The sequence below is a fragment of the Mus musculus genome, chromosome 3 (assembly GCF_000001635.26).
Source record: "Mus musculus strain C57BL/6J chromosome 3, GRCm38.p6 C57BL/6J".
Taxonomy (NCBI): Eukaryota; Metazoa; Chordata; class Mammalia; order Rodentia; family Muridae; genus Mus; species Mus musculus.
The window spans coordinates 88971226-88988957 of NC_000069.6; the positions used below are offsets into that span (position 1 = coordinate 88971226).

Sequence of the window (17732 nt, forward strand, 5' to 3'; positions counted from 1 at the left end):
CTCTCCAGGCAGGCGTCTGCTGGGATCATTTGATTTAGGATGTCATTTAACTCAGATGTTTCTCTGCTTATTTTTTGTTGTAAGCACCTGTCAATTGGTGAGAGTTGGGTATTAAAGTCACCCACTGCCATTGTGCTGGATGAACCTGTGGCTTTACTTGTGCTGTCATTTGTGTTATGAGACTGGGTGCACCTGTGTTTGCAGCATATTTGTTTGGAATCTTAATGTTCCTTTTGATGGAATGTTCTCTTAATCAGTCTGTTTTGTCTGACACCTGCTTCATTTCCAGGTCTACTTGCCTGGAACACCTTTTCTATCTTTCCACAGGAGATAGTGTCCGTCTTTTGTGGTAATATACATTTCTTAGAGCAGTTGACAGTCTACCAATCTCTTTCTTTTGATTGGGGAGTTAAAAGCATTAATCTCCAGAGTTATTGAAAAGTGTGTGTTGGTGCCTATCATTTAGTTGATTTTGTATTGTTTGGTCTTTTTTCTTCTTCCTTCTCGCTGAACTATTATACTAGCATGATTCTTTCCTGTGGCTTCGTAGATGGATTTGGTTTTCTTTCCAGTCTAAAGGATTCCTTCAAGTATTTTCTGTAGAGCTTTCTTTAACCTGTTTTTTTTTTTTTAATGGAATGTTTTTATTTTTCTTTCCAGTTATGACAGGTAGTTTTGCTGAGTATAGTAGTAGCTTGGGTTGGCGGTTGTCTTTCATAACTTCAGAACATCTGTGCAGGTCTCCTGGCATTTACAGCTTCTGCTCACTAGTCTGAATGGGCATGGTGTATGGGCCATTGTAACATGACCAGGGAGGTACTTTTCTGGGGTGTTAGTGTCCTGAATGCCTCCTGCATCTGGATTGGCATCTCTCTCCTAACTCTGAGAAATAATTTGTTCTCCATTTCTAAAAAAAATGTTTTCCACGCCTTTAAAAGCAGCTTCTTCTCCTATACCTATTACCCATAGACGTGGTCATCTCAGCGTGTCACAGGCCTTGACATTCCCACTCCTATTCATTTTCTCTCTCCCACGCTGCCCGTCCGTCTTTGAGATGCTCACATGAGGATGACTTTGAGTAAAAGTTCCAAACAGTACTATGAAGATAATTGATATTTAGGCTTTAAAATGCTGCAGGTTAGAATTCCTTATCAAAGACCACATTTAAAAATAAATTGACTTGAGTTCTAGAAACTGTAAAAGATAAAAAGTTTTCTATTGTCTATAATTTTAAAAACTGCATAGATCTTCATAGAATTGGCTGTACAAGAGTATTCCTCTTGCACAGCATTCCTTTTTACTTCATATGCAGCTGTTATAGGATTTACTTGTTAAAGCACTACAAGGAATCTCTGTGAGGAAGTGTAGTCTCTGCAGCCTCAGTGTTGTGTGTGGGTCTGGTGGGGATAGGAAGACTTGGTGAGTCCTTCTCTGCTCTCTGCTTTGGACCCTTGCATTCCTTCCTTCTAGTCCAGTGTATATAGAAATTTTTTTCTTCACTCTCTTTATTTTGGCATTTATGGAGAGAGAGAGAGAGAGAGAGGGAGAGAGAAAGAGAGAGAGAGAGAGAGAGAGAGAGTGTGTGTTAGGGAATAGCTGTCACATTAAAACAAAATTGAAACTTCTGAATACCATCTTCAACAAAATTGCTAAATTTCCTTTAGATCTTTATCCATTTCTTGGTTATATGGGCAAGGGCTGCAGAATTCTACAGAAGAGATTAGATTATAAGTGGATACATATAAACCAAAGTAGGGAACATAGTACCTTTAACTTTTAAGCTCTTTTGCTTAGGATTGAGCAATTATGACAGGAATTATTAAACAAGTAGGAAATTTCCTAAGTATACTTAGTAGTAATTTTGAGCATTGAGAATTAAACTACCCAAATTTAAGAAGCAAATTTAAGTTTACTAAGTTGAGAGACTAGAAAGATGGCTCACTGGTTAAGAGTACTTTCCGCTCTTGTAGAGGACCCAGGTTTGGTTCTCATTATCCACATGGCAGCTTACAACCATCTGCCCTCCAGTATCCTCTTTTGATCTCTGTGGATATCCTATACACATCAATATATATACACACATATACAGGGTAGTACTCATACAGATAAAATAAATAAAATTTTAAATAAAAAGATTAATGAATAACTGCATTTCAAAAAATGTAAAAGTACAAGTTGGTATGCCAAAGAAAGGGAATGTGGGAGGGAGGCAAGCATAAACTTAAATATATTCCCTCACCCTCTCTTGTCCTTAAGTCTCTGCCTCTGTTGTACATATTTCTGTTTTGAAACTATACTGTAAGATTCTATTTATTTTTCTCTTTTCAATTTTACATTTCATTGTCAACATCCCTCCTCTTCCTCTTTGTCTAGAACAAGTTATTTGTTGGCCTGTGTTTGGTCAATGGCCGTCACGTCTATTCACTGGTGAATAGGATGTTACTCATGAAATAGTTGTTTGGTTTCCTAGTTCATTTTTCTTGGCTTTTAACAGCTGAGGCATCTCTCCAGTCCTTAGTGTTCTTAGATTGTAGAATGGGTAGGAAGGCTGGGTGTGCTCTAATTGTCATCTGTTCTCTTATGCACAGAATGAGGTTTGAGGACTGAATGGTTTGTTTCATTGTTGTTCTTGATAATGGATGTCATCATTGAACCAAACTGTCAGAAGGCATAGCTTGGGAATTGAGCCTAAAAATCATTCTTTTAACTCAATAATTCACATGCTTATTTTTATAGTTTTCTAATCATATTTCTTATTTTAATGATTTGTAAGTCATTCCAGAGCTGCTCACATACAGATTACTAGATTACTTAGTAAGTGCAATTACTAATTAATTTTGAAATATAGCTGCATGAAATTAAATGAAGATTTCTGAGAGAGTCCAGAATTAAATGCCTGTATAGCAAAACCTAGAACTTGTGTGTGTGTGTGTGTGTGTGTGTGTGTGTGTGTGCATGTGTGTATGTGTTTAAGGGTACACGTGCCACAACTTATGGAGAGCTATCAGAGGACAACATTGTGGAGTGCTATCAGAGGGCAACATTGTGGAGTCAGTTCTCTCCTTGAAGCTTTAAGTTCTACAGATAGAACTTGGATCATAAGCAAGTTGCTGAGCCTGAAGCCTGGGAGCTTTTGTGGAATGTGACATGTAGAGAGAGAGTCATGGTAGAATATATAATGAAACACAAGTTGTTTCCTATCTGATCACTAGGCACGAGGGGCTATGGGGTTCCTATGAGTAAGAGATTTATTAAGAAGGTTATTAATGCCATAGTCAGACATGCAGCATGGTAGTAACTCTTAGGAGAATTCAGACTCAAAGTTGAGAGCCCCTTCTGGATTTCAAAAGGGAGAGAGAAGTTCCACACACATGCTTGTATGGAGGTGGAGAAATGGCTCAGTAGTTAAAAGTATTTGCTGCTCTTCCAGAGCATGGTTTCTCAGCACCCATGTTTGATGCTTTGTAACTAACTGCCTGTAGCCATGGTACCTGGCTTCTTTTTCTGGCCTCCACAGGCCCTGTAGTCATTTGTACAAACCAACACATACATAATACACATAAATAAAAATATTTTTTTTAAAAAAGTGAAATGTGCTTGTAATCCGGCTGACTCTGATTCCTGTGCAGAAGGCAAAGGATTCTTTCTCAAAATCTACATTGTGAGGAAGGAGTGTGTGAGCTCAGAGTGTGGGGAAAGTAGGCAGGCAGGAAGGGCCACTTTAGTTAATACATGTGTATTATAAGGGGCATGATACACCTCTGAGAACTTGAAGTCTACTAGTATTGTGCTTATAGACAAAATCAGTTATGAGGATGGAGACAGAAAGAGGTTCCTGCATTTGGGCATGGCCCAAGTGGTCCTGAGCCTAAACCTAACAGGCAGAAAGGGTATCTTAGTTACTGTTCTGTTGCTGTGAATTTGGACTATGACCAAGAAAACTCAGAAAAGAAAGCAGGGACTTTCTTTTAATTAATTGGGGACTGCTTACATTTTCTTCAGAGGCTTAGTTAATTATCATCATGGCAGGGAGCATGGCAGCAGTTAGACAAATGTGGTGCTGGAGAAGTAGCTGAGAACTACATTCTCATTTGCAGGCAGAGAAGCAGAGAAAGAGAGACTGGATCTAGTATGGGTTTTTGAAACCTCAAAGCTCACGTTCAGTGACACACACCTCCTAATCCGTCTCAAACAGTGCCATTCCCTGATAAGTATGTTTTCTAATGTATGAGTCAATGGTGGTCATTTTTATTCATACCGCCGCATAGGTATTTATAGAGCAACATTCCAAAAGACTAGATTAAACCAGAAATGTGTTCTTGAGGTCATTTTAATGTTGGGAATAGTTATAAATGGAATCTAAGGCAAGATTGATAGTTTTCAAGTTAAAAGAATTTACTGCTATACCAGAAAACTAGAGTTCAGATTCCAGAACCCACATCAGGATCCAAGGAATCTGAAATTCACTTTTGGCCTTTGTGGCCATCTTCACACAAATTTTAAGAATAAATAAATAAATAAAGCCAGGTATGGAGACAAATCCATTATGCTAGGAAGAGCTTAAGTTTCAGGCCAGCCTGGATTACACATACATACATACATACATACATACATACACACACACACACACACACACACACACACACACACACACACCCTGTCTCAGCAGAGGTGAGAAGAAATCTTATACATTTCTTTAAGTTTAAGCAAGAAAAACTTGCTGTTGAAGTTACTAATACATAATTTATATATTGTTATTGATATTTTTATATTGTAGTGTTTTCTGAAGAAATTAAATTTCCTTTGCTAGTTTTGGCTTGCTCTTCTTTAGACAGGGTTAGAAAAGTACATTATAAAGCACGTAAGATGGCACAGTATATACAAAGGCACTTGTGAGTTGAGCTCCATTTCCTGGAACCTACATAATGGTAGAAAACTCACTCCACAAAATTGTTCTCTGGCCTCCACAAATGCACATGTTCCCATGAACTTGATTGTCTTAGGTAGATGCTATTCTGATCTATATATCCAGCTCTGCTCTTTTCTTAACTTGCCAAATTTATTTAGTTTCGAATGATATTAACATGGTTTCTTACTTATCACTATCTCTAACAGTATTTCAAAAGTATTTTCTTCCTCTGTTTGTGTGTATGTGTAGGCATGCTTGCCTGGGCATACTCTTCAAAGTCGAAAGTTATTGAGTGTGGTCTTCTATTGCTCTAACTGGAACTGGAACTTAGAGCAAGTGCCTACGGTTGCCTGTCTGCCTTTTGTGCTCAATTACAGATGTACATCTAGATTTACATAAGTGTTGAAATCTGAATTTAGGTCTTGATGTTTGTGTGGTAAACATTCCATTCTCTGAAATATCTCCCAAGTTTTTTCTTTTTTGTTTTGTGAAATATGGCAGCCGGGCGTGGTGGTGCATGCCTTTAATCCCAGCACTCGGGAGGCAGAGGCAGGCGGATTTCTGAGTTCGAGTTCAAGGCCAGCCTGGTCTACAAAGTGAGTTCCAGGACAGCCAGGGCTATACAGAGAAACCCAGTCTCGAAAAACCAAAAAAAAAAAAAAATTATGGCCTCACCTGTAGCCTTAGGATTAATTAAAATGCATAGCAATCTTCCTGCCTTGACTTCCCATATGCCAGATTATCGGAATTATTATTATACCCAACTCAAAATACTTTTTAATACTATCTTACTGATTTTCAAAGAAATCAAATACAATGCCAGACGGTGGTGCACCTTTAATCCCAGCACTTGGGATGTAGACACAGGTGCTTCTCTGAGTTTGAGGACAGCCTGGTCTACAGAGTGGGTTCCAGGACTGCCTGGGTGACACAGAGATACCCTGTCAGTCAGGAGGACACCTCCTTCTCCCTCCCCCAAAGAAATCAAACAAACAAGCAAACAAACAACAGATACACATACAAAATGACAGTATTCTCAATCACATTTTAAAAAAAGATTTATCTATCTATCTATCTATCTATCTATCTATTTATTTATTTATTTATTATATGTAAGTACACTGTAGCTATTTTCAGACACTCCAGAAGAGGGCATCAGATCTAATTACAGATGGTTGTGAGCCACCATGTGGTTGCTGGGATTTGAACTCAGGACCTTTGGAAGAACAGTCAGTGCTCTTAAACGCTGAGCCATCTCTCCAGCCTTCTCAATCACATTTTAAAATAATCTTCTTTTTTTAGGTTTTTTTTTTTAATAAATGCATGCTTGTAATCAAGTAATTATCATGCCATCACTAACAAGCACAGTGATATATGGAGTAACAAGCACTGTCATATATGGAGCGAGGTTCTCTCTTCAGTTTCTTTTTGGAGGCATTTAGAGCTATGAGTTTTCATCTTACCACTGCTTTCATTGTGTCCCATAAGTTTTGGTTATGATATGTCTTCATTTTTATTAAATTCTAAAAAGCCTTTAATTTCTTTATTTCTTCCTTGACCAAGTTATCATTGAGTAGAGCGTTGTTCAGCTTCCATGTATATGTGTGTTTTCTGATGTTTTTGTTGATATTTAAGACCAACCTTAGTCTGTGGTGATCTGATAGGGTGCATGGAATTATTTCAATCTTCTTGTATCTATTGAGGCCTATTTTGTGACCATTTATATGGTCGGTTTTAGAGAAGGTACTGTGAAGTGCTGAGAAGAAGGTATATTTTTTTGCTTTAGGATGAAATATTCTATAAATGTCTGTTAGTTCCATTTGGTTCATAACTTCTGTTAGTTTCACTGTGTCTCTGTTTAGTTTTTGTTTCCATGATCTGTCTGTTTATTGATGAGAGTGGGGTGTTGAAGTCTCCCACTATTATTGTGTGGGGTGCGATATGTGCTTTGAGCTTTAGTAAAGTCTTTTTTTTTTTCTTTTCTTTTTTCTTTTTTTCTTTTTTTAAATGAATGTGGCTGCCCTTGCATTTGGAGCATAGATGTTCAGAATTGAGAGTTCATCTCAGTAGATTTTTCCTTTGCCCAGTGTGAAGTGTCCTTCTTTATCTCTCTTGATGACTTTGCATTGAAAGTTGATTTTATTTGATATTAGAATGGCTACTCCAGCTTGTTTCTTGGGACCATTTGCTTGGAAAATTGTTTTCAAACCTTTTACTCTGAGGTAGTGTCTGTCTTTTTCACTGAGGTGCATTTCCTGTATGCAGCAAAATGCTGGGTCATGTTTATGTATCCAGTCTGTTAGTCTATGTCTTTTGGGGAGAATTCAGTCCATTGATGTTAAGGAAAAGTGATCGTAACTTCCTATTAATTTTTGTTGTTAGAGGTGGAATTATGTTTGTGTGGCTGTCTTCTTTTGGGTTTGATGAAAGATGACTTTCTTGCTTTTTCTAGGGTGTAGTTTCCCTCCTCATGCTGCTGTTTTCCATCTATTATCCTTTGTAGGGCTGGATTTATGGAAAGATACTGTGTAAAGTTGATTTTGTCATGAAATATTTTGGTTTCTCTGTCTATGATAATTGAGAGTTTTGCTGGGTATAGTAACTTGGGCTGGCATTTGTGTTCTCTTAGTGTCTGTATGACATCTGCCCAGGGTCTTCTGGCTTTCATAGTCTCTGGTGAGAAGTCTGGCGTAGTTCTGATAGGTCTGCCTTTATATGTTACTTGACCTTTTCCCCTTACTGCTCATAATATTCTTTCTTTGTTTAGTGCATTTGATGTTTTGATTATTATGTGACAGAAGGAATTTCTTTTCTGGTCCAGTCTATTTGGAGTTCTGTAGGCTTCTTGTATGTACATGGGCATCTCTTTCTTTAGGTTAGGGAAGTTTTCTTCTATAATTTTGTTGAAGATATTTACTGGCCCTTTAAGTTGGGAATCTTCATTCTCTTCTAAACCCATTATCCTTAGGTTTCATCTTCTCATTGTGTCCTGGATATCCTGGATGTTTTGGGTTAAGAGCTTTTTGTTTTTGCATTTTCTTTGACTGTTGTGTCAATGTTTTCTGTGGTATCTTCTGCACCTGAGATTCTCTCTTCTATCTCTTGTATTCTGTTGGTGATGCTTGCATCTATGACTCCTGATCTCTTTACTAGGTTTTCTTACTCCAGGGTTGTCTCCCTTTGTGGTTTCTTTATTGTTTCTATTTCTACTTTTAGATCCTGGATGGTTTTGTTCAATTCCTTCACTTGTTTGGTTGTGTTTTTCTGTAATTCTTTAAAGGATTTTTGTGTTTCCTCTTTAAGGGCTTCTAGCTGATTACCTGTGTTCTCCTGTATTTCTTTAAGGGAGTTATTTATGTCCTTCTTAAAGTCCTCTTTCATCATGAAATGTGATTTTAGATCTGAATCTTGCTTTTCCTGTGTGATGGTGTATCCAGGACTTGCTATGGAGAATCGGGTTCTTATGATGCCAAGTAACCTTGGTTTCTGTTGCTTATGTTTTTATGCTTGCCTCCCACCATCTGATTATCTCTAGTGCTACCTGCCCTCACTATCTCTGATTGGAGCTGTCCTTCCTGTGATTCTGGTTGTATCAGAACTCCTCAAAGTTCAGCTGTCTCTGTGATTCTGGGATCCTGGGTATGTCAGAGCTCCTGGGAGTCAAGCTGCCTCTGGGACCCTGAGATCTTGGTGTGACCAAACTCCTGGGATCCTGTGGTCCTGGACGTGTTAGAGTGCTTGGGAGTGGAGCTTCCTTTGGGTGTTGTGGTTCCTGCCCAAGGTCTGCTTAGGGCACCAGCCCATACCAGAAGGCTTTTCAGATTTTGTGTGTGTGTGTGTGTGTGTGTGTGTGTGTGTGTGTGTGTGTGTGCTTTATTATACATGTATTCTATTTCGTTTACTCATTTGGATTGTTCCAAAGTTTTGCTATTAAAGTTGGTGATGCAGGGCTCAGCTGGTGAAGGCACTTTTGGTGCTAAGCATGTAAACCTGAGTTCAAACATTAGAGACCATGTAGTGAAAGGAGAGAGCCAGTTTCTTCAAGTTGTCCTTCCACAGACATACACAGTAAATAAATAATAAAGTAAAAACAGCCCACATTCGTGTCATTAGTCAGAAGTAAGATAAAGTATATTAATTTACTATGTCAAAAATCATGAAAATGTATCTAAAATAAGTATGTAGGTTTATATGATTGACAATCAACAAAGAAAATATCTTAGCCAGAAGTCTTGATAAATAAATGGCGATAATTCCATAGGAGACTGAAAGAGGCAGAACACTGAGGATTTGAGGCCAGCATGACTATAGAGTTAAGGCCTTTCTCAAAAAAGAAAAAAGAAACAATATTGATAGCATTTGATGTAACAGTACATCAACTAACAAAAAATGACATTAGTATACTTTGGTTTTGTTTTATACTCACTTGGGTCTGTCTGTCTGTCTGAGTATGTTGTTATCTGTGCTCCAGTATGTGGGTGGAGGTCTGAGGACAACTTGCCAAGTTGATGCCTTCTTCTACTTTGTTATTTTTCTAGGGATTTAAGTTCAGGTTGTCAAGCTTGGTGTCAAGCACGTTTACATCTTGCCAGTTAGTTTGATTTTTTGTTGTTGTTGTATTGATTTGGCTTTTTCATATGTTCTTACTGTATACCTCAGTCTACCCTTGAACTCATGTTATACCTCCTTCTGAGTCCAAACTCATAGTAGTACTCTTGGCTCAGCCTCCCAAGTATTGAGGTTATAGGCATGTACCACTATGCTCCACCTAACACTAATTTTCTTAAAAGTATTTTCCTGAGGCTAGAGAGACGGCTCAGTGTTGAAAGTGCTTGCTGCTCTCCCAGAGTACATTAGTTTGTTTCCCAGCACCTACATTGGGTGGCTCACAACGGCTTGTAAGTCATGCTCCAGGGAATCTTCTGGCTTCTGTGAGTACTTGTACATGAGTGATTCATGTACACACAGACACACACACACACACACTAAATCCAACAAAAAATATTTTGCTGCATATGATATGTAGTTAATTTGTTAGATTATAATGGGTAGTTAAAAGTTTGCTTTCTCTGAAACATTTTTCTTGTTCAAATTTTAGGACTCTTCAAAATTGTTCAAGAAAGCAGGTGACGCTACAGCCATCGACTGCCAAGCCGAAGAAAGCATCCATCTTCATTCACAGGGGGAAAGTAATCCTTTGTCTAAGAAGCTTTCTCCAGTACATTCACAAATGGCAGATTACATTAGTGCAGCACCATCTCTTGTTGGCAGTCGAGATCCTGATATAAAGGACAGAGCATTACTTAATGGAGGAACTAGTGTAACAGAAAAGTTGGCACAGCTCATTGCTACCTGTCCTCCTTCCAAGTCTTCCAAGGCAAAACCGAAGAAGTTAGGAACTGGCACTACAGTTGGATTGGTTAGCAAGGACTTGATCAGGAAACCAGGTGTTGGCTCTATAGCTGGAATAATTCATAAAGACTTAATTAAAAAGCCAGCTCTTAGCACAGCAGTTGGGTTGGTAACTAAAGATCCAGGGAAAAAGCCTATGTTCAATGCAGCAGTAGGCCTGATCAATAAGGACTCTGTGAAAAAATTGGGAACTGGCACTACAGCCGTATTCATTAATAAAGACTTAGGCAAAAAGCCAGGGGCTATCACTACAGTTGGACTGCTGAGCAAAGAATCAGGAAAGAAGCTAGGCATTGGTATTGTTCCAGGGCTAGTGAATAAAGAGTCTGGCAAGAAATTAGGACTTGGCACCGTAGTTGGACTGGTTAATAAAGAGTTGGGAAAGAAACTGAGTTCTACAGTTGGCCTAGTGGCCAAGGATGTTACGAAGAAGATTGTAGCAAGCTCAGCAATGGGATTGGTTAATAAGGACATTGGAAAGAAATTATTAAATTGTCCTATGGCAGGACAACTGGGCAGTAAAGATGCCTTAAACCTTAAATCTGAAGCACTGCTCCCCACTCAGGAACAACTTAAGGCTTCCTGTAGTGCAAACATAAGTAATCATGACAGTCAAGAACTTCCTGAGTCTCTGAAAGACAGTGCTACCGGCAAAGCTTTTGAGAAGAGTGTTATGCGGCATAGTAAAGAAAGCATGTTGGAAAAATTTTCAGTCCGAAAAGAAATTACTAATTTGGAGAAAGAAATGTTTAATGAAGGAACATGCATTCAGCAAGACAATTTCTCATCTAGTGAAAGGGGAGCCTTTGAAACCTCAAAACATGAAAAGCAGCCTCCTGTGTATTGCACTTCTCCTGACTTTCAAATAGGAGGTGCCTCTGATGCCTCTACAGCTAAATCTCCCTTCAGTGCAGTAGGCGAAAGCAACCTTCCTTCCTCGTCACCTACTGTATCTGTTAATCCTGTAACCAGGAGTCCCCCTGAAGCTTCTTCACAGTTGGTTCCAAACCCATTACTTTTAAATTCTACAGCAGAACAAATGGAAGAAATCTCTGAATCTATTGGAAAGAGCCAGTTTACTGCTGAAAGTACCCACTTGAATGTTGGTCACAGATCATTAGGTCATAGCTTAAGTATTGAGTGTAAAGGAATTGATAAAGAACTAAATGAATCAAAAAATACACATCTAGATATTCCTAGAATAAGTTCTTCCTTGGGAAAAAAGCCAAGTTTGACTTCTGACTCTGGTATTCATGCAATTACTCCTTCCGTTGTTAATTTTACTAGTTTGTTTAGTAACAAACCTTTTTTAAAGCTTGGTGCAGTCACTGCACCAGACAAACACTGCCAGGTTGCTGAAAGCCTAAGCTCGAGTTTCCAGTCCAAACCATTGAAAAAAAGAAAAGGAAGAAAACCTCGGTGGACTAAAGTGGTGGCAAGAAGCACATGCCGGTCTCCAAAAGGACTAGACTTAGAAAGATCAGAGCTTTTTAAGAATGTTTCTTGTAGCTCACTATCAAATAGTTCTGAGCCAGCGAAGTTTATGAAAACTATCGGAGCATCATCATTCGTCGATCATGACTTCCTTAAACGCCGATTGCCAAAGTTGAGTAAGTCTTCAGCTCCATCTCTTGCTCTTTTAACCGACAGCGAGAAACCATCTCATAAGTCTTTTATTACTCACAAACTGTCCTCCAGTATGTGTGTCACTAGCGATCTTTTGTCGGATATTTATAAGCCCAAGAGAGGAAGACCTAAATCCAAGGAAATGCCTCAGCTAGAAGGTCCACCTAAAAGGACTTTAAAAATACCTGCCTCTAAAGTTTTTTCTTTACAGTCTAAAGAAGAGCAAGAACCCCCAATTTTACAACCAGAAATTGAAATTCCTTCCTTCAAGCAAAGTTTGTCTGTATCTCCTTTTCCAAAAAAAAGAGGCAGGCCTAAGAGGCAGATGAGGTCTCCAGTGAAGATGAAACCCCCTGTCCTGTCAGTGGCTCCATTTGTTGCCACTGAAAGTCCAAGTAAGCTCGAGTCTGAAAGTGAGAACCATAGAAGTAGCAGTGACTTTTTTGAGAGTGAGGACCAGCTTCAGGACACAGACGACTTAGATGACAGTCACAGGCAAAGTGTCTGTAGTATGAGTGACCTTGAGATGGAACCAGATAAAAAAATTAGCAAGCGAAACAATGGACAATTAATGAAAACAATTATCCGAAAAATAAATAAAATGAAGACTTTAAAGAGAAAAAAACTGTTGAATCAGATTCTTTCGAGTTCTGTAGAATCAAGTAATAAAGGAAAAGTGCAGTCCAAGCTTCACAATACAGTCTCAAGTCTTGCTGCCACATTTGGCTCTAAATTGGGGCAACAAATCAATGTCAGCAAGAAAGGAACCATTTACATAGGGAAGAGAAGGGGGCGGAAACCAAAAACCGTCTTAAATGGCCTGCTTTCTGGTAGCCCTGCCAGCCTTGCTGTGCTTGAACAAACAGCTCAGCAGGCAGCTGGGTCAGCATTAGGACAGATCCTCCCCCCTTTACTGCCATCACCTGCTAGTAGCTCTGAGATCCTTCCATCACCTATTTGCTCTCAGTCTTCTGGGACTAGTGGAGGTCAGAGCCCTGTTAGTAGTGACGCAGGCTTTGTTGAACCTAGCTCAGTGCCATATTTGCATGTGCACTCCAGACAGGGCAGTATGATTCAGACTCTTGCAATGAAGAAGGCTTCCAAGGGCAGAAGGCGGCTCTCTCCTCCTACTTTGTTGCCAAATTCTCCTTCTCATTTGAGTGAACTCACATCCCTGAAAGAAGCCACTCCTTCCCCAGTTAGTGAGTCTCATAGTGACGAGACCATTCCCAGTGACAGTGGCATTGGGACAGATAATAATAGCACATCAGACAGGGCAGAGAAGTTTTGTGGACAGAAAAAGAGGAGACATTCTTTTGAGCACATTTCTCTGATTCCCCCTGAAACTTCTACCGTCCTAAACAGTCTCAAAGAAAAACACAAACACAAATGTAAGCGCAGGAGTCACGATTACCTCAGCTATGACAAGATGAAAAGACAGAAGCGAAAACGGAAAAAGAAATATCCCCAGCTTCGAAATAGGCAGGATCCAGACTTCATCGCAGAACTAGAGGAGCTGATAAGTCGTCTAAGTGAGATTCGGATCACCCATCGAAGCCATCATTTTATTCCCCGAGACCTCCTGCCAACTATTTTTCGAATCAACTTTAATAGTTTCTATACACATCCTTCTTTTCCCTTAGACCCATTGCACTACATTCGGAAACCTGACTTAAAAAAGAAACGAGGGAGGCCCCCTAAGATGAGGGAGGCAATGGCAGAAATGCCTTTTATGCACAGCCTTAGTTTTCCTTTATCTAGTACTGGATTTTATCCTTCTTATGGCATGCCTTACTCTCCCTCACCCCTTACAGCTGCTCCAATAGGATTAGGGTATTATGGAAGGTATCCCCCCACTCTTTATCCACCGCCACCATCTCCTTCATTCACCACTCCACTGCCACCTCCCTCCTATATGCATGCTGGTCATTTATTGCTCAATCCTACCAAATATCATAAGAAAAAGCATAAGCTGCTTAGACAGGAGGCTTTTCTTACAACCAGCAGGACCCCTCTCCTTTCCATGAGCACCTACCCCAGCGTACCTCCAGAGATGGCTTATGGTTGGATGGTGGAGCACAAACACAGACACCGTCACAAACACAGAGAGCACCGTTCTGAACAGCCCCAGGTTTCCATGGATAGTGGCTCTTCCAGATCCGTCTTGGAGTCTTTGAAACGTTACCGATTTGGTAAGGATACTGTTGGAGATCGATATAAGCATAAGGAAAAGCACAGGTGTCACATGTCCTGCCCTCATCTCTCTCCTTCAAAGAACTTAATAAACAGAGAAGAACAGTGGGTTTCTCGAGAGCCTTCAGAATCAAGTTCTTTAGCCTTGGGATTGCAAACACCTTTACAAATTGACTGCTCAGAAAGTTCTCCCAGTTTGTCCCTTGGAGGATTTACTCCCAATTCTGAGCCAGCCAGCAGTGATGAACATATGAACCTTTTTACAAGTGCAATAGGCAGCTGCAGAGTTTCAAACCCTAACTCCAGTTGCCGGAAGAAATTAACTGACAGCCCTGGGCTCTTTCCTGTACAAGATACTGCACTAAATCGGCCTCACAGAAAGGAACCATTACCTTCCAGTGAAAGGGCAATACAGTCGTTGGCAGGTAAGTGGGTTATTTTGTTGTCTATTATTTGTGTTCCAATAATAAATTATTTTCCCACTGGTTTCTGGATTCTTATATTGACCTTTTAAATAAGTTTATTAATTTTTGTTTTTATAAATATATTTTGAAATCTCCAAATTTTTATTTTACTTTTATTTAAGAAATAAGGTAAGTGATATATTTGTATTAATGTCTGTCTGTGTATCTCTATCAATTATTTTTTTAGGTATCATTTAAAAAAAGTGGAAACCAAGAGAAATGCTCCAATTTCCTTGCACAAAAGCTTGTGCTTGGTTCTTTCAGTGAGAACTGGTAATGATGCTTGTTAGCTGTAGCTAGCTGTAGTTAGTGTATGCTAGTTGAGTGGTTACAGATACTTCTGTGGTACACAAACTTCCCATGTCTCGGTGATGATTTACCACTGAACACTTTTCAGGACTGAGATTTGACTGAATATTCAGAGAGGCTTTATGTCCCAGAGTACTTTTAGGTATCTCCATAAAAGTTATTTCAGTTAGATACAAAAAGACATGAAACATAATAAGTAGTTCATTTGTTGGTCCTAGAAAAATGGTTTTTGAGAATAGAGAAGGTGGAGATAAAACTGAAATCATTGCTTATTCAAATAAAGGATATTCCTAACTTATTACTAGTGATTACTAGACTCTTTCAAAGGCTAGTATTTTAGCTGTAAAGTGTGATGCTGTGTCTGATTTCCCAGAGATAACTCAGGCAGAAGTGTTACAGAGTTGCGTGTGACTGTAGTGCTCACCACAGTGAGCAAAGAGTTGTTCATTTATTTATTCCTTTAAATAAATAAAAATTTGTATATTAGAACCTTCAGAGACAAGTAGATATTTTTCTAATTTTCTTTATTCATGAACTTTGAAAAATCAAAATTATGTCTTAGTGGAAAAGATAGATTTACTTCTTTTTTGTTTTGTTTTGTTTTGTTTGTTGTTTTTGTTTTTTGAGACAGGGTTTCTCTCTGTAGCCCTGGCTGTCCTGGAACTCGCTCTGTAGACCAGGCTTGGCCTCCAACTCAGAAATCTATCTGTCTCTGCTTCCAGAGTGCTGGGATTAAAGGTGTGCGCCACCACCACCCGGCTAGATTTACTTCTTTTAAAAATGTAGACTAGGGGCAGGAGGAAAAAAAGTAGAATAAAAGGGAGTCTGGAAAAAATGGCTCGGTGCTTACAGACATACATAGTGACTCTGTTGTAACTCCAGTTCCGGGTATGCGGTAGCCTCTTCTCTAGGCTCCAGGCATGCAGATCATGCACAGACCCTTCATGCAGGCAAAACACTTAAACTCCATTAAAATAAAATAAAAAATTTTTTCGTTTTTGTTTTTTAGTTTGAGTGAGATAGAGACTCTCTAAACAGCATGGCTGTCCTACAACTTTCTGTGTAGACCAGGCTGACCCTAAACTCACAGAGAGTCCACTTTGCTCTGCCTCCTGAGTTCTGGGATCAGAGGCATGTGCTACCACACCCTAACTAAAATATTTCTTCTTGTTTTTTATTCCTTAGGCAGGGTCTCACTGTGTAGACCTGGTGGTCCTAAAACCCACTATGTATCATTGAACTCACAGAGAACCCACCCTTTGTTTCTTGCTGAGATTAAAGATGTATCCCATGCTGGACCCCCTCCCCCCCTTTTTTTTATGTAACCCTCAAGATTTTTGTTTGTTTGTTTCTTTCTTTGTTTTTAATATCTTTTTAGGTTTCTCTGTTGTACCACCACTATGCCCCAATATTCTGTTTGGATGTGGAGAGAAAAACTTCTGTTATTATTTTGACAGATTTTTTTTTATACAAATATTTAACCGATGCCAGTTTTTGAATTATCAAGTATTTGCCAGGTGTTATAATTTGGGGCCCTTGTTTTTCTGTTGAAGAAAGGAATAAATAACAAAAATTGTATCAGGTTTCCTTAATTGTAAAGTTAATGGCTTGGTGGTACATGTCCTACCCTGTAATTTCAGTATTTGGGAAACAGAAGCAGAAAGATTACTTCAAACTGAAGGCTAGCCTGGTCTTGGTAGCAAATTCCAGGCCCAGCAGGACTTTGTGTTGTGGTATGAACCTATCTTGAACCAGGAAAAAAAAGTGTTTGGTTTTTTTTTGTTTTTTTGGGGGTGTTCGATTTTGTTGTTGTTGTTGTTTAGATGATAAAATGTACAAAAGAGGGAGTATAGGATTCTTTGAAATGAGGAGACGAATTTAAAGAATGACCTCCTGAGGAAAAGACTTAAATAGGATACGCAGCATGTGCAACAGTTACTGGGAGAAACAGAATCCTGTAGATTTATTTATTCATTAATTTTTTCATTCATTTATTGAATTCCAGAAACATGAGCACTGCTCTAGCTATTGACATGCAGTAGTAAGCAAAGATCTGATGTCTGACTCCTTATCTTTCTCAGTGTTGTGATGTCAGATGATAGAGTTGGATAAGCAAGTACATAATGATGTAACTGAGAGAGCTGTTGTGTGGTTAGTATTATAGAATAATTAGAAGAAGAGGTGGGAGAGAGTTAATTACCTACAGAGTTAACACAGCCTAAGGATAAAAGAGTTGGCATGAGAAATGTAGGGCGAAAAGGATATTTTGAACATCCTGAACTGGAAAGGAACACACATACATTGTAGAAGAAGTACAATAATTCAAGAAGAGATTTTTGAGAGATGTGTGGGACTAAGAGTGACTTTGGGAGGCAGGGGCTCAGTGGCAGAGTACTTTCTTAGCTTGGGTAAAGGTCTCGACTCTTTGCCTGAAAGTTAAGATTTAAAGGAGAAGGATAATCAGTCCTTGCAGTGACAAGGACAGCAATGTGGAAATAGTAGATTAACAAAGGGAATCATATCCTCTGTTTGCATCCCTGTACAGCAGAGTCTTGCAAGGTAGAGAGCTAGGACTACTTAGGAGAAGAAAAGGCTAAAGCACGTGGTGTACTTATTTGGGGGCATTTAGTTGAATGGTCATGAGATGAAGTGAAATTAAGTATTACACAGAGGAGAATATTAGAGATAGTAAATAGATTTAGCAAGCTGGAGAGATGGCTCAGTGGTTAACAACACTGGCAACTTCTGTAGAGGCCCAGAGTTTAGTTTCCAGCACCTAGCTTTTAGCATACAGCTGTAACTCAAGTTCTAGAAGATCT

General features: G+C 39.1%; 1 protein-coding gene across 8 annotated transcripts in view; it reads left to right on the top strand.

Annotated features, from left to right (window-relative positions):
• Nucleotides 1-17732, top strand: part of Ash1l (ASH1 like histone lysine methyltransferase) — a 128962-nt gene that overhangs the window by 20812 nt on the left and 90418 nt on the right. For 7 of the 8 annotated variants that reach the window (XR_001783666.2, XM_006501142.3, XM_006501141.3 and 4 more), the window contains one exon: nucleotides 10008-14565. Coding sequence is in view for 6 of the 8 variants with exons in the window: in XM_006501142.3 (XP_006501205.1) it covers nucleotides 10008-14565 (4558 nt within the window). In the remaining 2 variants the exon portion in view is untranslated. Of the gene's footprint in view, nucleotides 1-10007; nucleotides 14566-17732 lie in introns of those variants that run through there. The other variant, XM_017319502.1, reaches the window with a different exon arrangement.